This window comes from Astyanax mexicanus, chromosome 7, assembly GCF_023375975.1.
Source record: "Astyanax mexicanus isolate ESR-SI-001 chromosome 7, AstMex3_surface, whole genome shotgun sequence".
NCBI lineage: Eukaryota > Metazoa > Chordata > Actinopteri > Characiformes > Acestrorhamphidae > Astyanax > Astyanax mexicanus.
Genome location: NC_064414.1, coordinates 21,223,700 through 21,246,652, shown reverse-complemented (window position 1 = coordinate 21,246,652; position 22,953 = coordinate 21,223,700). Strand labels below are relative to the sequence as shown.

Genomic DNA, 22,953 nt, shown 5'->3' with positions numbered 1-22,953 from the left:
CGTTAATTTGATTAAATTGCCATTTTAAAAATGATTTAAAAGTTTTTAAAATGTAAATGTGAATAAAATGCACACACATGCATCCTATTACAGCCTTCAATATATCCAATATATTCAATATATAAAATATCACAGTAAAGATGATCAAATAACAAACTGTGCAGCCGTGTTGCACAGTTACACTGTTGAATTAGTAACACTGAAGAGAAGAACAGGACAAAGTTAGTCTGTCAGTGTCGGTGTCAGTACCAGTGTCAGTATCAACCTTACAGCACAGTCAGTGCCGTGTCAGAGTCAGCCAGTGTACTATTTACACTTTATCTCCACCTCTGTGGAACACTACACCAGATATACACACTGATCACAACCCAGAAACTACATCAGTGAAGGTAGAACAAACAAACAAATGAACAGATGGATGAACAGATGGATAGATGGAATATGATTGGCAAATAGGACATAATAATTACATTTTAACATATGAATTGAGCTGTAGTTTTTTGCTGACCTCTATATTGCCCATAGAGTGTACCTGTGTGATTTTTCATAAAAGAAAAAATGTCAGTAACACTTCAGCTAGTCACACTGGCTACAATTAACAGAATTAACAGAAGATGGATGATCACAAGCCATCAAACCAAGCTGAACTGCTTGCATTTTTGCACCAGGAGTGGCTTGAAGTTATTCAAAAGCACTGTGTAAGACTGGTGGAGGAGAACATGCCAAGATGCATAAAAACTGTGATTAACAAACAAGGGTTATTTCACCAAATATTTATTTTCGAACTCTAAAAACTTTATAAGTATGAATATGTTTTCTTTGCATTATTTGAGGTCTGAATGAAATGAAATTATTCATTTTCTACAAACAAATGCTCTAAATAATAATATTTATATTGGAAGAAATTTGGAAGAAATGTAGTTTATAGAATAATAGAACAATGTTAATTTTACTCAAATATATAACTAGAAATACCGGAATCAGAGAAACTGATTTAGAAAAGTAGTCTCTTCATTTTTTCCAGAGCTGTATATACAGCAAACCTTTTAATAAATTACATAAAAACATTTCTCAAAGTTCTATTAATTAATTTATAAGTTAATTGTTCTTTAAAAGTGTGTAACTGCATCATTATACTACTATATTTTATTAAAACTGAGACAATATAAAGTACATAAATAGCTTTATTATATATACAGTTATTATGAAATGTCTATTGAATGAATGGATGGATGGATAGATGGATGGTTTCACAGCAAATGTAACAGAGTTAAATTAACACCATTACTTTTAAATTAACACTGTTGAATGATGGATGGATGGAATGACATAATGATTGCATAGATAGATAAAATACATACATCACAGTGTTCATTTCAGCTTTTTGAGAACAAAATGGGAAAAAGCTTGATGCCACATACATGCCATATATGAGTATATCACTGGTCTCTTCTTTACCACTGCTGTTTACTGGAAGCTCTCCCCCTATTTGTCAGTCAAGCACTTAACTAAACACTGTGATGTGTTTAAAAACTGTCAGAGAGAAGTGTTTAAAACTCAACACACTTGGATTTACCGAGCAGCTGAACAGAACGTCCTGACCGCTGTGAATATAAAGTGGAGATTCACTGACTCGAGCTTTAGTATCAGAACCGACGGCTTGCCAATCAAGTTTAATGGAAAGTGAAAGTGTATTGGCAGAATGAAGGATGAGAGGGAAGGAGTGAGAGAATCGGAGGTAATGAGAGAGCAAGAGCAGAACAGACAGGCACAGCTACCACCCTGAGAACAAGTGGTAACTTCTGCGCCACAATAACACCATGTCACTGTGTGGGTATCCAGAGGCTACAACACCAAACTTAACTGGTTTAGTCTTGAATTTTAAAGGATTATTTATGGGTGTATTTTGGGCGTAAGTTGAAATTAACCAATTAGTGTGCCAGTTGTCCTTTCCTTTAAGAGCCAGGTGTGCTCTGACTTTGGCGTGTTGATATCTTAACAGCGTGGTGCTTTTGTGCGTCTCAGCAGAGGATACTGACCTGTGCGTTCAAGCTGTGAAGGAACCCCAGCAGCTCATTTAAGGGAACAGCTATGTTAATTTAGTCTTTATTCTGTTTGTTTTTGAGGTAAAAGCTGGATTCATATGGTCCATATGTGTGTGTGTGACGAACGGGGGTGTACACTTGCAGAACGCAGGCAATATGCACAGTGCTCCTGCATGGGTAAGATAGGACTGGACGGCTGACTGTTGGTTGTTGTCAGGGTTTGAATCAGTCAGTGGCGCACCAGTCAGTGTATTTCCCACCGACAATATAGAAACACACATGATATTTACACGAACACACCTCACTTCCAGACCACCACGCCCATCGGCGTAGATATATTCATAAACTCTGATGCTATTTTAATGGTACACCTTGCGCAGGGGATATGATAGAGCCCTTAATGTCAAGTCAGAAAAAAAAAAAACCTTTCTTCCCCGAAGGCATGACTAACCTCTGCCACTTGTGGACTAGAAGCTGCCACTAACAGCAGCCACAAACTGACTAACAGTTGAAAAGATTTTATGATTTTATGAGTTATGATTGCAGAAAAAGTTAATAGATTTATTTTCCTGGACTAGCTATCTTTCACAGACATTTTCCCTTAAATTTGACATGATATTTTAAACATTTATTTTAACACTGGAAGATTTAGATAGCAGTAACATTACCAGGTTCAGTATTGACCACATTTACCACCAATCTGGGATTAGAAGAATGAAGGATGATAATGAGTGAGCAAGAGCAGAATATACAGGCACAGTTACTAAAATTTAAAAGAAAATTACATAATAAAACATAAGGTAGAAGGAAAAATACAATACCTACAAAAATATGCAATACCTTTGTAACACTGCCTCAGCTACAGTCTGTCAATTAGTGACACTATAATGTGCACAGGAGTAATTGAGCGTGAGTCGGCCGCTGCTCTTGTTTGTTTGGAGCTGGTCGTCTTCTCTTGTTAAGAGTTAACATTTGCCTGTTAATTGTTAACATTAGGTTATGCCTCCAGCAAGTTACATCCTCTCTAAATGCTGGTACTTCATGGTCCAAACATTCCGCACGGCACCAGCTGGGAGACCAATGTTAACCTGAAGTGAGGAACAGACTGCTAATGAAGGGGCAGAATAAGAGAAAGAATGTCTAGAGCAGAGGTGGAAAGTTGCTAAATACATTTACTCACATTACTGTAATTGAGTAGATTTTATGAGTAATTTGTCATTTTTAAAGTAGTTTTTAAAATAGATAATTTTATGCTGGGGAAAAAACAATTGTCTGAATTTTAAAAAAATGAGTTTTGTTCTCCATGGCAGCGCAGCTGAACCTCTCTATGCAGTGTTTATTACAGTTAGAAGGAGAGACGCTGTGTGAATCAGCTGTGCTCGGGGGAACCGGTGTTCTGTCGAGCTATGTTACCCATCGATATGTGCTTCTTTACGGCACTGTGCATGCGCAGACGAACATTTTTTTTGTATGTTTTCATGTTTTTCATAATAATTCCTTAAGGTTTTATTAGGAACACCTGCTTGAATGTTAAAGACATGTAAATAAAGCAGTTAAAGATAGCAATGGCATATTAAAAAAATAATATTGAACTGTAAAACCATAAAAATACGGTTTATATTCACCTATATGACCATAACTTTTTAACTTTTTAACAGTAAAGAAAAAATTAATCATAGAAACCTTTGCCATTTGTTCTTGAAAATGTTTTATGCGGTGGTCTGAACAAATACTGCCTGAAAGGTCAAAATTATTTAATTTAATAATTATTTAATTTATTATTTGTTTTTACTTTTTTACATCAAATAAATAAAAGTAACTATGTAACTTTTACTCAAAGTACATTTAAAATTGAGAACTTTTTTACTTTTACTCGAGTAGATTTTTAGATGGTACTTTTACTTTTACTTGAGTAAAATTTTAGCAAAGTAAAGGTACTTTTACTTAAGTACAATTTTTCAGTACTTTTTCCACCTCTGGTCTAGAGCAGTATTTACATTTTGTACAACAAATCAGATTTTCTTGCCTAAATAATGTCACTAATAACGGCCTTATAACAAGTAACATGTCTCTAAAATATTTGTGTTAAAGTATTATTTCAAACAATATTAGAAGGCCTGTTTCGCACTGTAGCTACAGTGTCAAAGGTAAATATAATAGCTTAAAGACTAGATTTTAATGAAGGAAAATTAATGGATGTCTCTATGGATGAATAATGTGTCCTTTTTAAAGTGAGCTCAAACATTCTTGGTGATAAGCCCAGATGTCAGACACTGGAAAGATTTATAGCTCCTGTAATGATCATAAGAAAGTGCAGCGACTCAGTTCCGATACATCAGCTCACAGACGTTTTGTGCTTTGGGCTTTGGCAGCTGATGGCAAGCTGCATGACCAGGATTTGAACCTACAATCTGCCAATCCAATCATATCTATCTATCTATCTATCTATCTATCTATCTATCTATCTATCTATCTATCTATCTATCTATCTATCTATCTATCTATCTAATGTTAGCTAAAAAGTCTCAGCCCATTGGACACTATACAACTTTTACTCAAACTGCACAAGAGTCTGCAGACTACAGTCAACTAGCATAGACTTGCCACAACTGGAAATCCTGGTTAAAATTGTGCTAAAATTTGTGTAACTCCAGCCAGTTTTGCTAAATATTAAATACGCACAATATTTTATGATAAATAAGAACCACACTTTTTCACACAATATACATGAATGTCAGACTCTCACCCACCCACACACATACACACAGTAAATACAAGATAAGAAGATATAAAGATAAGAAGATATGAATGTAATTTCTGTAAAATAATCTTCTTAAGTGGTGACACTTATATAGTGACATTTTTTTATAGAAAATGGAATGATAGTCATTGTTGACTTACCTATTGAAGCTTGGGGTGTTTATCCAAATTAAGAATTTTGTAAAATGTATGAGAAGTAAGTTAAAATTTGAAGTGGCATAATACCAATAACATGGAATTGAGGAAAACTTGGAAAGTAAACTGTCAAAAAGCTTAAAAAGCTTAAAAATACATCAGATTTTTCATCAAATACAGTTTACTTTTTACCCAGCCCTCAAGCTGTATCATGGTCCAGACCTGTACCAAGATCCAGAAGATACCTGACAGTCTGCCTGATTAGATCCCTGATTAGAACTTCACTTCTACAGTAAAACAACCCAAAAGCAACTTTATGAGTAAGAGACTGCTGCTGTGAAAAGGTGAGAACATAAGGGTGAACAGTGGTGAGAAATGGAAGAAGTACTGACATGTTTAAGGGATTATCACACAGACCAAAAAAAAAAAAACACTACAGATTTAGTGTCATCACTAAGCTCTGCAGCAGCACTGCAAGCAGCAGCCATCAAATATGACAACACCACACACCCATCTCCAGTCACCTGCCTCTGCCTGAGTCACAGAGACCTGTTCGTAGCTTTTACAGTAAAATACTACACTGATTCCAGTTTAGTCATATTGGGGAAGGTAGTGAGTAACAAATACTCAAAATTATACAAGAGAAGTTCGGAGGACTTTTTATTAAGGTTAAACTTTAATCGCAATATCCGTTATGTTAGTGTTTACCTTGAGCAAAGTTACACACATCTCACATAATGTGAGCAATCTGATTTTTTTACTGTCACACATGGAAACAAACACACACATGCATGCCAAAATGACACAGACTAGTAAAAAAAAAAGTGTGATTAATCATGATGAATCATAAGTTAAAATGTTTTTATTTCTTTGCATTTGTGGGGTATTTAGAATGGCACACAAAAGCTTTTTTTATAAATAAAATTTTATTTCTAATTTTCTCCCAATTTAGCTAGGCCAATTGTCCCACCCATTTAGCTGCTACTCAGTATATCCCCATCACAAGTGATACCACAGCACAAGAAGAGTGAGGACTAGCACATGCCTTCTCCGATACTTGTAAAGTCAACCACCACCTCTTTTCGAACACTGCCGAGTAGCCAGCAAACTGGAAAGCGCAGCTACTCGGTTCGAATACATGAGCTCACAGATTCCTTGTGCTGATCAACATCACCCTAGGAGTGATGAGGGGAAAGAACGCCATCTACCTACTCAGAAAGAGCAAGGCCATTTGTGCTCTCTCAGGGCTCTGGCAGCTGATGGCTAGCTGTATAACTGAAATTCAAACCAATGATCTTCCTATCATAGTTGCAGTGCTTTAGACCGCTGGATATAATATCTTTTTGTAGTTTTGATGCTTTTCATATTAAAATTTCTTAATCTGCTGAATTAAGGTTTCAGGGAAAGCACAAATGAACGAGAGAGAAAAAGAGAAAGAGAGAGAGAAAGGCAGAAGGATGCAAGAAAAGGGTTAGGGAGTGAGAGCTAGGCCCAATCCCATTTCACTTTTGTACTCATCCACTTGTTTTCAAGTCTATCCGTAATCCTTTCACTAAAAATTGGGACAACCCTTCATGCACCCGATACAGATATATAGCTATAGTAGTGGAGCGCTAAAGTTCAGCATCCTAGCTGCTTCTGGTTAACTAGGTAACTTTAGTGCATTGCATGTCTTCAGAAAGGGGGCATGTGGTGCAGCTAGTGCTCGGCGATATGAACAAAAAATCATATATCACGATATGGAATTTTTATATCACGATAACGATATATATCAAGATATACCACATTTAAGTATATAATTGCTTACTTTTTCCAACTTTGTTTCAAAGTGACATTAAACCCAACTCTCACAAATGAGAATTACTACCTTTTAGTGCAGCAATATATATGTATCAAATGAAAACAGATGAGGTAGAGGCAGTAGCAATTTTTTTCAAAAGAACAATGCGTCTCCATTGTTCAGCTCTCATGAGTTTAACGTAATAATAACGTAAAGCATGTCGCAAACCGGCGTGTCCGCGCAATAGCGTAAATCAGCATCATGTTGCAAAACCACATTATGAAGCTTTTTTTGCGAAGATTACTTTGTTATCACTTATATAAACTGAGGTTATGCAAAGTGACCACACCAATACATTTCATTGTAGCCTATGTTATATATTTGCATGAATAATTACTTTAGAAACGATAGGGACAATAGAAGGTAAGTAGCACAATAGACACTTTTCTATCTTCCCCACAATATATTTAGTTATATCGCAACGAAATAGGTTCAGCAATGGATAATTATTTTCTATTCTTTAATACTTCGGTGATGGGGAGCTAAAATCTGCTTTTATTAACTTTTATTTTATTGTTCAGTTTCACCTTAAATGCTGCAGCCTCTGCCATCTTTAGAACCATTTAAGGTGGAACAGGAAAGATAGCTAAAAACACTACTGATTTATTTTATGCTTGTTATATAGAAAATGGCCATTGAACTACACATTAAACTATGGTAATATTGTGGCTATTATATTTTATAACAAGGAAAATATAACAATTAGTGAGTATCTTTGGTTGCTTGTGCCACCATCTTCCCAGTGATTCTCATAGCATTCTGTTTTGCATGTGCCTCTAAAATATCTCTGTTTGAACGTTCAGACTCCCCCCTCTCCCTCCAACCTAATAGAAACACTAGATGTGAACACACAAAACAAGGGGATAAAGCTAGGTGGTAGGGCCAATGGATGAAATAGGATTGGGCCCAAGTTATAAGATTTAATCCATATTTTTAGTTACAGTAAGAAAAATGTAATCTACCTTCAGAGCTAATATGTCACTAAGCTTGGTATAAAGAGTGAATTATGGGAGAAGTTAATGCCAAACTTGGTAAAATGATTAATGAATGCGTGGGAAAAAATAATGAACGCATTTAATTTTCCAGGCTTTAATACATTAAGCAGACAGCTCTTCTCTCTTCTCTAAAGCTAATTGAATGAGAGTACTTTCAACCGAAACTGCTTGCTAAACAAACAGCATCCCCAACATGATACTAGTGCACGTGTAACGACTTGTATGGTGCGTGCATGTTGGGAAACACATGAATGAGAACTGTCTCTCTCGTAGGCGCTGATTCAAAGTAGATATTCTGCACTGAGTCAGTAGTTTAGAGGAGGCAGCAAGTGTAGGCATGTGTCATACTTATTTGGACTGGTTTTTTCACTTCTGCTCACCTTGCCAAGAACAATTCACTCTCAACATGCCTCCAAGGACATACCAGCCCTTATGTCTGTTCTTATCCCATCCACATAAGTGTTGCTGTTCCTGAAGCCATGGAGAACGGCAAGTTACTACTTGACCGAGCCGCCCACTGCGTCTTGAGGGTCTGATGGTTACTCCTCCTAGCCTGAAACCTAATCACTTTCCTTCTTACTCTCTTTACACCAATCTTTAGGAAAGACCACAATAACTGAAAAATGTCACCTGGTTTAAATGGCTTTAAATGGATTTTTGCGTTCCTGTAGGAGATAATGCCATCCATGTTAGAGGAGCCTTGTCGAAGAATTTACAATTTCACGACTGCCAATTAAGATATAATCAAGAACCAAACATGGCCGAGAACTAACACAGCTAACACGGTGTCAGGAGGACTAGCAGTCAGGGGTCAGTTTACAGAAACAGTACAGCCAGCTGGAGCAGCAAAGCCAAGCTTATCCACCAACAACAACTGGAACAATGTGTAAAACAAATACAGTGTTTAACACAATTTATTTTAAACCATTTAAAACAAATAAATCCAATTGAATTGCAGATAAATGTATTATAAGGTCAGAAGGTGCATTTACAGGAACACCTGAAGCAACAACTACTCGGAAACTGAGAAGCTGAAAAAAAAAGGACTGTAAAAGGAAATGTGTAAGTTTGTAGAGTCTATTCTCATGAACAGAGCTGTAGAAAATTTCATCATGACTAGAAAGCTGTACAAAATCAATAATAAAGCTATAAAAAATTGTATTGAGACAATTTTCAGTTAACAGAAGTGGTTGACAAAGTACACAAGCCATGCTTTAGTTACACAGTAGGGATATCGGTACCACTTTAAAATAAGACTACCTTTATAAAGGGATTATAAATGGTTTACAATTTGTTTATTAATGGTTACTAATTAGGTTGTAAATGCCTTAAAAATCATTAATAATCAGTTATAACACATACATAGAAAGGGCAACAATGACCTGTTGTTTGCCAAATAGTGAGCAATCTATATTGTTGCTCTTTCTACGAATGTGTTATAACTGATTATTAATGATTTTTAAGGCATTTACAACCCAATTAGTAACCATTAATAAACTAATTGTAAACCATTTATAAACCCTTTATAAAGGTAGTCATATTTTTAAGTGGTACCGGGATATCTAATGTCTACACTGACTTACAATGCATTTGCCTTCAAATATGCCTGGGCAATATGGTAAAACTATTACATAATGATTCTTAATAACTACACTAACCTACATTGGGACCAGTGATTTTTATGTCCTTTATTTAATGACACTCTTTGTATTGAAAATCCTAAATTGGCTTAAAATAGTATGTAGAAAATGTATCACACTACTTTGAAGTATCCTCATATTTCCCACCTCTACCTTTAAATTTACTTATGAGTCAGTAGAGAAAGTACCATAATTATTATGACCTATTATCATACCTGTAACTTTTGCTTACTCAGCTCATTGAAGATGAGTTGGCTTAGGGTAACTCCTCCAGCTTTAAATTGAATTTCATCAACTAGTCTGACACTGATGGCAAACCACATCAATTAGGTAGAACCAACTGGCAATAAATAACGTTTAGTTGTTTAAGTGTTTTATAATTATTTGCAACTTAGTTTAGGCTGAATAAAAATTAGCCAGCTGGCACACAACCAGACATTAATGTTGAAATATGACTGAAGTAATATCTGTTGTTGTTTCATCGTTGAAACAAGGTTAAAAAAAACATTTAATGTTAAATGGTTGTGCAAATGTTATTTTTTTTTTAACAATGAATCAACATAATATTCTCAATCTTCTGCCTTTTGAATTAGCATTTTACATTTCATCACCAGGAATTTCATACAAATTCAAAAATGATTGGATGGAGGGATAAAAAAGTGGTTTTACTTCCATTTGCAGTAATTGCTTTTTTATTTGGCACCAATTCTTCACCATAACTGGGGTATGTTCATGTTCTAAATGTTTTACTATTGTGTTTTTTGAGATCAGATGTTCAGTCAGATTGGTAGTGCTGGGTAACATTCTTTATACTCAGCTTTACTACAGTGATGGAAGTTAACCACTCTGTTAACCATGGGATTTTCTAGTTTTAACTACTTGAAGTTAAAGCTTTTGTTTCTAATTGTACAGTTCCTACTTCTCAGAGATGTATATGCAGAGAGAGAGGACAAAAAATATATATAATTTTATAGTTAATTTTTCATCATGGCATGCAGTTTTTTTCCATTCATCCTGAATGTGAGCTATGGTTTATTAATGTTTAAACATCAACCTTGATTCAACGTTGAAATTCACTGTATGTAGACATAAGCATTTTCAAAATTTACACAGACATTAAAGAATTAGCTCTCAATGGTTAGCCATGTCCAGCATGTAAAAACTGACTGAAAACAAAGAGTGCATTGTATTGGTGTGATTGGTGAGCTTGTTTCACATTAGTTTATTGTGACATATAATGTTTTCATGCAAAAGTAAAGACTGATTCCACTTCAATACGGTCACAAATTACATTGTCTTCTTTATTGTCCACTACTGGTTAACAGAAAATTGCTCAAATAAAAAGTAAGCACTTCATACTTTGCATGTTTGCACTACCATTTGTGTAATTTGTGGTACTTTCAAAATCAGTGGCTACATATTGCACACAGTTGCTAAACGTAGTTGTGTTAGCAGCCTTTTCTTTCCGTTTCTGTTTTTTTACTGTTCTGCATATTAAGTGAGATCTAAGAGTGTTTTTGAAAGTGAAATCAACCATTAACCAATGAAGATTTTAAGTGTTGTATAAACTCTCAATACTCTCAATTAATAGCAATAGGGAACAAGTATAATCATTCAGATTATTTTTTTGCAAATTTTGTTTCATTTTGACACTTAGAGTTAGTTAAAGTAAAACTTATATTCTACTATTTGGGTTTATTGTAAAGTACAAAACCCTAATAATTAAATTATATGGGTATATAATTTTCCATTTCCATTTGTGTTGTTCCCAAAATATGTTTCTAAAACATCTTAAAAGCATTGTAAAGCAGGGTCGGATGAAATATTAACATTGATATATCATATAGTTGTCCTTTGCGATATACTAGCGATATGTGATGCAAAATTTTGATCCTTTATATTTTTTTATGAATTAATTTTTGTTTTATTGTTTTTCTGTAAGCGTTTTGTATAGTGTAGTTGTGCATCCGAGCTGTTCCACTTTATGCCAGTTTATGACATTGTTTCAACACTGGAATAATGTCACATTTGGAAGGGTATGTAGTCAGTATACGTGACTTTATTGTACACTGTTTCATATTGGATGTCAAATTCTGTGAATCTGACACCAATAAATCCATAATTCCTGATATTTGCTTATTAATCAGTAGTTTCTCCTCTTCAGTAACACAGATGCTGTGAAGTATTGCAGAGAATTGTCCTGTGAGAATCACTGTATTATTATAACAGAATCACTGTATTATTATAACCTTGTTATAATTGGCAAAGTATTGTGATAATACCATATTTTGAGATGCTCTGAGATTCCCACAACCAAATTCATAAACAAGTATTTTCAAAACAGCAACTTTTTAGGAGAGAAATAAATTCTTAACTTCTAATTGAAGTTAATGTAAAAAGGTTATTTCAGAGGTGATTCTGAAGCATATTTATTGGTCTATTTTTCTGTTTGTGTTCAAGTTATGTCGTAATTTATATAGTAAATTATGTACTAAACTAAAAGTCAACAGAAATGAAGATACTTTTTTTTTTGTTGGACAACATCGAAATGCACTTTCAGTTAAAATTGTAATATCAGCAATTTTTTACGAAATATTCTCTGCTTGTTTCAATGAGTTGCAAGTGAAGAACAATCACTATTAACAATTACTATTCATTTAATTTAATTAATAAAATTATTGTTCCAGGACTGAGCATCCAAACTGTTCCATAGTATATGAAACTTTATTGTACACTGTTTCATATTGGTTGTCAAATTCTGTGAATCTGACACCAATAAATCCATAATTCCTGATATTTGCTTATTTATCAGTATTTTCTCCTCTGAAGTAACACAGATGCTGTGAAGTATTGCAGAGAATTGTCCTGCAAGATATTGAGTATCAATATAACATCGTTATAAATGGCAAAGTATCGTGATAATACCGTATCTTGAGATTCTCTGAGATTCCCACGAGCAAAATCATAAACAGTTTCCTATCAATCACTAGGATGCACTTGCATGTGCAAGCATGTGCAGGCATGTGCAGATACACTTACTCAACCTTTACATGCAGCCGTTACTCAGCAGCAGTCAGACTAACGTTAGGCAGCTGTTTTAATGTTGTCTAATTTCTTGGCGAGTTTAAACCTGTGTCATGTAAACTGTATCTCTGACTGTGTGCACTACACTCTGCTATTAAGAGTTCCATTAAAATTGCAGTATATCCTACCATATAAAAGGCATGAAGCTGCAGAGTTGCTTAACAGACACTGAACATCTTTAACATTTAATTATATAAAAACTCTTCTCAAAATCACACCTGCCTGGATTTGTAATAACGTGCCATGAACAAATACTAGTTATTGAAAAGTACTCACCCCTGTTATTACAGTAATTGTTGCAAACATTTACATAATTACAGCCCATTCATTACATAGACCAGTATTTAAAAATTTAAATGCATTTACAGTGCATTTGGTCTCAGGATTATTTCTCTTTCAGCTTGTGTTGCAACTAATGATTTATTTGGTAGTCAACTAATCGGACAATTATTCTTTTCAATTAGTCACTCTGAGGTGGCATTAAGTAAAAAAATTATAATGCATGGCCACAACTTCTTAAAGCATTAGAATTAGATCTTAATCAACACAGCAAACCTAATTTTTTTACTAACCTTCTCTGCTTGTTTTAATGATATGTAAAGAACAATTACTATTAACTAAAACTATTTATGTATTTAAATTAATTAAATGATTTTCCCAGGACTCATTTTGATAAAGATATTATGGCCAGTTAGGATCATATAATGATCCTATTATATAATGTTAATATGGCCCGTTTTAAAACCCTTTTAAGAGTAATGAACCACATACACATGACATAACGGCTCATTCATGTTAATGGGCTCTCCTCACTAAGTAAACATAATAGACAATATTAAGGCCAGCAAAGATGATTGAAGTCATCATGTCCATAGAGTATATTATCATTAACGTAACTATTCTTCTAAAGATTATATCCTTAGGGAAAAGTACAAAGACCATAAGCTGACCACAGTATCTTGTGGCCTCAGTATAATATATTGCAGCCTCAGTATATTATCCTGTGCCCTCGATACATTATCTTGCGGCCTCAATGTATTACCTTGTGGCCACAATGTTCTGTATGAATATTCAATATATTAATTTGTGGCATCAATACAGTACCGGTATATCGTGTTGTGATCACATTATATACAATATACAGCTCTGGAAAAAGTTAAAATATTGTAATTTTGAGCATTTATTTGCAGAAAATGAAAAAATGTCTGAAATAGCAAAAAAGCGCAGAGCTTTCAGACTTCAAATAATGCAAAGAAAACAAGTTCATAATCATAACGCTTTAAGAGTTCAGAAATCAATATTTAGTGGAATAACCCTGGTTTTTAATCACATTTGTTATGCATCTTGGCATTTTATCCTCCACCAGTCTTACACACTGCTTTTGGATAACATTTTGACACTCCTGGTGCAACAATTCAAGCAGTTCAGTTTGGTTTGATGACTTCTGATCATCCATCTTCCTCTTGATTATATTCCAGAGGTTTTCAATTTGGCAAAATCAAAGGAACTCATCATTTTTCTGTGATCTCTTATTTTTTTTCCAGAGCTGTATATAAGAAAAGAATTGGACAGCACAGTATGTAGTAAGCTGACATGATGGGCTTGAGGCTGTAGATACTGGGTGAAGGAAGACTAAGGAGAAACAAACAGCACAGAGAACCTGAGGGGGGTAGAGGGAGTACAGTTGTCCCACTCTAACCCCTCCAGTGCACTCTGTTTACACAGCCGGCCAATCTCACACTTCACACCTCCAACAGGCCCGAGCTCAATATGGTGAGCTTAGCAAGTGGGGATGAGACGCTTCAGATTTACAGAGCTGCTCGTGATGTTCAACACTGCGCAGACAGAGACGTCACAAGCGAACGCAGGACAGATGAATGAAGGTCAGAGGTTCATTTAAGGGAGAGTTTTGTTTTCCGTTAGAAGTGTGTATGTGAATTTCTGGAGAATATGTGTGCAATAGGAAATTTCCAGTTTAGAGTAAAGCTAGCAGCTGTAACCAACCAATCCTCATTATCAGCTGCTCTCTCTCTCTCTCTTTCACTCTCTGTCTCTTTTTTCATTCTCTCTCTCTCTCTCTCGGTTCTCACACACACGCACACACACAAACACAAACACACGCTTTCACACACACTGTTCCAAAGTTACGCAAGCAGAGTTTGAAAAGAAATGAATCATACCAAAGTCTACCTCCAAGCACATCTGTCTTACCAACTGATTCTGTCACTCTTTGCTCTTTTTTCTTTCTTATTCTGTCTGTCTCTCACACTCTCTCTCTCTCTCTGTCTATCCCCTTTTCCCTGTAGACTTCAGGCAGATGGACCAATCAGTACAGTAACTGTGTATAAGGCTCCTGTCACTATCGATTACATAAGTAACTACTCATGGTGCTTCAGTACTTGTGTTAACAACCTCAAGCGCCACTGAATCCAATACATTTGAGAATCCAGTAATGTAAGGACAAACATATAGAACGCCTGCTTAGCACGTGTAAACAGTTTAAGACTATGCCATTCATTTTTGACCTAAAGAAATTAGCACAAAACAGAGATCCTAATAAGGATGGGTAAAATCTGTGCTACAGAATGACGTCCTATAATGTCCTGTAGGACTGTTTGATAAATTCTGTATCTATCAATGTCATGACATGGGCTTTGACTGAGATTACACTGTAAATAACTGTAAACTCGAAATGCATTACTCAGGTCCAACGACAAAGGGAGCTCTTCCCGCTGCAGGCTGTGCTTATGTGACACAACAAAGCTGGAGACAGAGCGAGGCAGAGCAAGGTAGAAAGAGGTAGAGGTCCATAGTGAACGCACACACCAAACTGCTTCTAAGCCTAGGGAAAATGAGTGCAACCAAGCTGCCTGCCAAAAAACTTATTCCAATACCATATAAGATCTTAATTTATTTTGTGTCACATCAATATCAGGACATCCAACAGCATTAGCACACACCACATTTTTCTCCATATCATTCTTCCCAAGTAGATAATTGTTTTTTTATGCTATTTATCTATTTTTGGATTTTTGCTTCATCCCATTATTTATTTATTTATTTTTCGTTACATTATTGCTGTTTCTTTTCTAAATCAGAAATGTTTTTTTATTATAGTTTTTAGTAGACTATATAATATACTGTTACAGTAATATGTTTCTGAAATGTATAATATACAGCTCGGAAAAAATAAAAAGAGACCACTTCAGTTTCTGAATCAGTTTCTCTAATTTTGCTATTTGTAGGTAGGTATATGTTTGAGTAAAATGAACATTGTTGTTTTATTCTATAGTTCTAAAAGTTCATATTTATAAAGTTTTAAAAGTTTCAGCAATCAATATTTGGTGGAATAACCCTGTTTTGTATATTGGCATGTTCTCCTCCACCAGTCTTACATAATGCTTTTGGATAACTTGGTCTCTTATTTTTCTCAGAGCTGTATTTTCTGTGTTTTTTTTTATTTCACCAAGAATATTATTGTTGCAAAAATACTATGAAATATTGTGATATTATTTTAGGGCCCTATCGCCCACTCCTAGTAAGCAATCAAATATATATTAGTTATTACACCAGACCATGATGGTGAATTAGAACTGCTGTGCTGATCAGTTCTGCTTAAAACCGTCATGCACCTCATACATGTCATTTGAAGAAAAGGTTCTATTAATATTGATGTTCCTCATTGAGTTGTGTCCAAGATTTTCAATCGAAATAAACCTCCAGGCTAAAACTACCATTAACCTCATATAAAGCACATCTATATTGTTCGGTGCCTCCTCCACATGTACATATAGGCACGTTCATGAATGTCAGAGGAAGGTCACAACAGGATGAGTTGGTCCTGCATGCAGAAGGAGTGTACAGGCTTTATGCCAACATAATGGGGGCCAATCTTCTGCTTGTCCACTTTGGAATGATAATGTGTGGGTTGCCAGGCGAATGCAGCACCTCTTTAGATCAGGATCTGATGGAGGTACATCAATAATTCAAATCGCTGTCTGCCTTGGAGAAGAGAACAAAGAACAGAGCAGCCTTCAGGTCCACAGTGTGACCAGGTTCAATCACACTCGGTACACCTGCCATATCAGGGCCCTTAAAGGGACGGAGACCGATGCTGCAATCCGGGGGCAAATCAGACACAGAAGCCATGCTTCAACTTCAAGTGTAAAAGCAGGACAAGCAGTGCTACTTAATTTTAGTTATTAGTTATGAATATATAGAGAACTGGAGCACAGAAACAGTTCTATTTGTTATTATCAATATTATCAATACTGATTTCAGGTAACATGGATTTATTAAAGTGTTATTACAAAATATTCAAATAAAAAATTCCATAAAATGTAGTGCAAAACACTACATAATAGCTTTTGGTTTTGCTAATTTAGAATTAGTACCTCTAATTTTGCAATATTTATCCATTTTTATCCATCATTCAAATCTGACCTGTTATTCTTTCATTTGTGTCACAATTTCTTGATAAATGGACTCATAGAAATGCTAAAAAAAACTCACAACATTGTGTTACATTTACTTCGGCCAAAAGTTAACAGGACTTTCTGTGCTACGATTTCTGTCCTTATACAAGCAACCTGCACATCTCTGAGAGATCTGAAAACATTATTTTGTTTTCAACACCTACCATTTGTAAACAAATCAGTAGTGAATGAAATGTATTTACCTTACAGGTGGGGTTAATTTTAAAAAAATGAAGTAGATAACTGTAACAGCTATTAAAAAATCTTGGTGAACTGATATTGATATTGGTACACATACTAATACACAAACAAAAACAAAATTACTGATACAAAAGCTAATTTTAATGCAGTTTAATGTTGTGTGACTGAATGCCTAAAATGATCTGCATCTGAATTTTGATGCTTAGCAAAAAAAGGCTGCAATAAATATTGAAAAGTGGGTATTGACTTCAAATTATACACATTTTATTTACATCTTATTTTATTAAAATTACATCTGTAGTACAATCTATTAACTTTTCTATGTAAATATAAGAGGGAACTGGACTTCTCTTATTGTTTCTCTGGGAGGCTTATCTTCACACAGAAGATAAAATGGTCTGAATCTGGTTTTCACAACAAATCGGATCTTATGATCTAAATGTGTTCGGTTTCATTTTCACCAGCATCACAGAGGCTATTAAGAAGTTCCAGTGGTTGAAATCCAGAATTATTACACAGAAAATGTGTTTGCTGTAAAGGGACACGTTATTTGCATCCTTGGTTGCATCCCATAGGAAATAATTAATGATCAATCAACTAATTGAAAAAATAATTGTCCGATTAGTCGACTACCGACATACTCATTAGCTGCGGCCCTAATATTCGAGCTATATTACATCTAAAACATATCAGCATGAATTCTGAGACTTGTACACACAACTTAGTAGTAATCAACGCACTCACATAGTTTTCAAAGAGAGTGAGAATGTACAGAAATTCACAGAATGCTATGACAATATGTGAAGATGCATGTTCTTCCTCATTCTGTTTAACTGCACTCGTTTGTGCCCTGTCCTCCTTGCACTGATTAAGATGCGCTGGTGCACTGTCGTACTGCTTGATGCACCAAATACTACAGTATATGGCCACAGCAGCATTCACAAACAGTACAGTCTGTTCTCTGCTCCTTAAAAAGCACACACCTTGCTCTCTAACCGCAGGAGAGCGACCAGGAACCTCCTGAATCTGGATCAGCCAGGCACCTTGACTCGTCTTGCTCGTGAAACGAAAGTGCAATCTGATCTTATTTAGTCTGGCTATTTACCATCATGAGTGCAATAAGGCTGTATGCAGCTGCAGTCTATGACAGGCTGTTCGCCCTCTTTTACCGTCTCCATGCAACCGCCTTATCTGAACATCGATCAGAGGCTTATGCTGCTAAACTCAACCTGCTTGGCATCACAGGAGAAGAGAAGCACACATGGCTGGTTGTGCATGGCCCAAACAATGGATGCTATGTGATACTCGAGAGATACAGGAGGATATTCAGACTGAAGATTTCTTATAGGAAGGTTTATAATGTAAACTATGATGTTCTGTAACATCTATTCCACATAGTTCCAACATGTCTTAATGTTTCCAGTGCATCAATGCATATCCAACCTGTCTCTCTCTGTCTTCACTTTCACTATAAATCCATTAGAATATATAAATAACTTGGGAGATGCATTATATGAGCAGTATTTTATATAACACTCAGCGCATCTAAGCTTTAGAGTGCTCCACAAACATGACAGACAGAATATGATGCAGCAATTGATGCACTTCCTCCAGTTTAACTTCTCTTTATCTCATCATCTTAAATGTACAATCATATTCGTGTGAGAACGGAGACATTTCACCAGAACCACAATAACCACCATTACACAGTGGAAAGATGAAGAAAGCATTGCTAAAAAGCTCTTCTTAGCTTAATGGATTAAACTAGGTTATTGGTTCCAACATTTGGTCTTGATGTAGTCTTATCCTGCAGGTGAAGTTCTTTCTATACTCTAACACACCAATGTCTGCTCAGGAATGGGCTGTTAATTGATTAATTGCTCACAATTTTAAAGGGGTCTTTAACAGCCTTGTAGGTAGAGAGGTGAACCCACATCCACAAGGTTTGGCATTTGCATCCCAGGACTGACTATGTAGGCCCTAATCATGGTGGCTATGAGTATCTGGCGACTTTCCCAGATTTGTTATGATTGCAATGAAAATGTAAGTGAATCACTGATACATTACTTTATGAGCTTAGTGGTTCTCAAGCCTGGTCCTGGAGATCTGAGATAACCAAATCTAATCCTTAAATGCTGGTCCTAGATTACCGAGGTTCACAACCTAGGCCCCTGAGTGCTGATTCTCAACTTTGGTTCTAAAGGCTGGGATTCTCAACTTTGATTTGAAAGGCCAGGATTCCTCAACTCTGGTTCTGGATTGCTGAGACACCCAACCCTGGTTCTAAAATGCTGGGAACCGCAACTCTTGTTTTAAAGGCTAAGCTTTTCATCTGTAGCTCTAAAGAATAGGATTTTCAACTCTGGTTCTGCAGTGCTGAGATACACAACCACAGTCTTAAGAGTCCTGGGAAAGCCAAATCGAGCATACTCAACCCTGGTGCTGAAGTGCTGGAATTCTCAACCCTGGTTCTGGATTGCTAAAATAAACCAACCCTAATCTTAAGAGTGCTGGGAAAGCCAACCTTGGTTTTGAGATGCTGTTCCCGAAGTGCTTGGATACTCAAGTCTGGTCCTGGAGCGCTCTGATATGTAACCAAATCCTGGGATAGTACTAGGATGCTCAACCCTAGACTTAAAGTGCCTGGATACCCAATGTTGACTCTGGAGTGCTTAACTTAACTCTGATCCTGGAGTTGGAATAGACTACTAGAATGACTGACCAAGGATGGTCCTGGAGTGCCAGGGTTTATTAACCTGGTTCTGGTGATTGTTCAGCTCCAACTGTAATCCAACATATCCAATGAGCATCTAGTAAAGACAGCTATGATGGCACTGGACTCTCTAAGGTTCAACAATATCACTAGAACCTGGGGAGCTTCATTCATTTGCTGATTAGCAGGTGTTGTGCTTAAAGGTGCAGATCAGGGTAAACTGGAGGCTGAGACAGTGTTTATTGGACAACCAACAGGTACAATCTGATAGCAATATCCAAAGACACATTCTACCAGGACGGAAAATGTGTACAGCCGTGAACTGACTTGACTTAATAAACAAAAAATACGTAAAGAAAACTTGGTGCAGTGCAAGTAATGCCAGTTATGCATACTTACTGTAAAGACTATTAGCTTTAGGTGATTCATGTTGGAAAGATGTAGTAAACATTGGGATGAATGCATTACTGAATACATCAGTGTATTGAGTGAAAGTCTGAGTGCGTGAGTATAGTATATCTTAGAGTGGGTGGCTGAGTGAGCGAGTGATTAGGTGGGTGGGTGGGTCTGTAAGGGGTCGAGCACGTACGTACCCAGTCCTCGAAGTGCTTGCTGCCGTTCTGCAGCAGCTCCTCGAACTGGATGGTGCAGTTGGCCACGAAGTCGTCGTAGCCGATCGGCGCGTCGTGGAAGACGGACAGCTCGATCTTCTTGCCCCCGCGCACCTCCGTGACGAACTCGTCCTGCCACGCGGGGCTGTTGGTCTTCTGCTTGGTGGAAGTCTGACCCACGCGCGAGTCGTCCACGTTCAGCGCGATGTACGTGTCCAGCAGGAAGCCCTGCGGCTTGGGGCCCACGGCGTGGCGCAGCGACCAGGCGGTGGGCTTCAGGTCCAGCGCCTCGCAGATCTTGATCTTCAGCACGCCGTTGAAGACCACCATGGCGGCGGGAGGACTGGCTGCAGACACCGCTGGGACCGGGGGTGCTTTCTGCTTAGGCCAGAAACTAGAGGGGGCCTGGCTGTAAAGTCTGGAGTCTGGACGTCCCGGTCAATCCTAGGCACTGGTGTGTCCCACTCAATAAACAGGCCCAATAATAACAAACCGTCCCTGGAGTGGATGGACTGTGTGTAGTAGAGGAGGACAGTCTAGCCACTAGTCTAGTTACCTACCTAATAATAGGAGGAGGAGGAGGCTATACGGTCTCCTCTTCAGCTCTTCAGCTCTTCAGCCACTCAAACACACACTCATACACACACACACACACACACATTCAAACACACACACACACACACCCTGTTGAAGGGCTGACGTTCAACTAACGGTGGTGTAAAGCCTCCTGGTCATCTCCAGAATTGTTTGTTTGTTTATCGCATGTGCTCCACGGATTAAAAAAAAAGAAACACCCCCACCCCTCAGCTCGCACACAGCGACCACCCTTCCCAGTTGCGTTAGGAAGGTAGCAGCAGAGCAGCGCAGCCACGCAGAGAGCCCTCCGCCAAGCGTCCAGCAACAGCTGGAGCCCCTCTTCTTCCCTCCGCAGGCATTTATTTATCCGGGGGTCGCTCACGCTCTCGCCGAAGTTCAGCTCTCCGCCGGCGGGACCGAGCGCCGGGTTCTGGAGCCGCCTGCGCTTTCCGTGCGCCGCCTTTCAGTCAGCAGCAGCCGCAGCAGAGCCTCCCCGGCTTGTTTTCTCGCTTTTCTCTCTTCTTCGGTGCCTGCTGCTCGATTTCCTGCGGACCTGCCTCTCTCTCTCTCTCTCTCTCTCTCTCTTTCTCTCTCTCACTCTCTCTCTCTCTCCTATGCTCTCCTCCCTCCTCCCTCCCCCTCCTCCTCCTCCTCCTCTTCCACCACACTGTGTAAACGACGGTGCAGGAAATGCGCAAAACGCGTCAGTTTCTGCAGCAAAGCTCAGCCCGAGCTGCGCCAAAAACGAGGGAGCTGGAGCTGCTCTCCTGTATCTGGAGCCAGCTGCTCTATTTCTTTCTTTGCTTGGTTTCTTAATGTGTTTCTCTGCTAAGTTAGGTAGTTCTGAACCATAAAACAGACCAGCTAGTATCGTTATAACTAGCTGGTATAACTATAAATATAGTAAACTCATACATTAAATAACTATTTAATGATGTAGAACGCAATGCATCTTGGGATGACCTATGAAAACAGCTGCCACCTGTATATATATATATATATATATATATATATATATATATATATATATATATATATATATATATACAGCTCTGGAAGAAAATAAGAGACCACTTAAAAATGATGAGTTTCTTTGATTTTACCTGATTAAAAACTTCTGGAATATAATCAAGAAGAAGATGGATGTTCAGAAGTCACCAAACCAAGCTAAGCTATATAATATATTATAATATTATATCTTTTCAAGACAAAACTTACTCTTATATTGTTTACAGTAAATTACTGTTCTTATTATACAGTAGTAATTTTACAATCCCTTATTGGCAACTGTGAGTAAACTGTGAGTTTTGCATACTGCTGTAAATGCTAATGCATAAATGCAATATATATATATATATATATATATATATATATATATATATATATATATATATATATATATATATATATATATATATATAGATAGATATATATATATTCGACGTGCTTAGGTGAGTTAGGTAATAGATAGCCCAGTTTTTTACCCCAAACTAGTACTAAATACCCTATACTGATCAAGAGCTAGTTACAGAGATAGCCAACCAGCATAGGGTCTGTAGGTGTTCTCTGGTTGATAAAACATAACTGGGTATTTTAGCAGGGATATTACACACAACAGGCTATACTATAGATTATATTTGAAAGTATGGAAACGTTCCAGTAAGGAACCAAAACTGGTCAATCTCAGTAAACTGTAACACCTCCCTCAGAACTCCCCAAGTTCCTGATGCACTGACCTCCTCCAGTACTCCTCATTCATCCTATCCTAACCTAACCCCCCACTGCATTGCATAAAGACCAGTTGTGTGTCAGTAACATGCTGTTCCTCCTCTTTTCCACTAAAAGGCGCCACCTCGTGGCTGGAATTCCCATCCTGAT

The 22,953-nt window shown here is 37.1% G+C and overlaps 1 protein-coding gene across 2 annotated transcripts in view; it reads right to left on the bottom strand.

The window, feature by feature from the left end:
* prkceb (protein kinase C, epsilon b) overlaps positions 1-21,667 on the bottom strand; it is a 170,082-nt gene extending 148,415 nt beyond the window's left edge. The window contains exon 1 of one of the 2 annotated variants that reach the window (XM_049481235.1): positions 20,482-21,667. In XM_049481235.1, coding sequence (XP_049337192.1) covers positions 20,482-20,829 — 348 coding nt within the window. In that variant the 5' untranslated portion in view covers positions 20,830-21,667. The remainder of the gene's footprint in view (positions 1-20,481) is intronic. The other variant, XM_049481236.1, reaches the window with a different exon arrangement.
* Between the last annotated feature and the right edge of the window lie 1,286 nt (positions 21,668-22,953).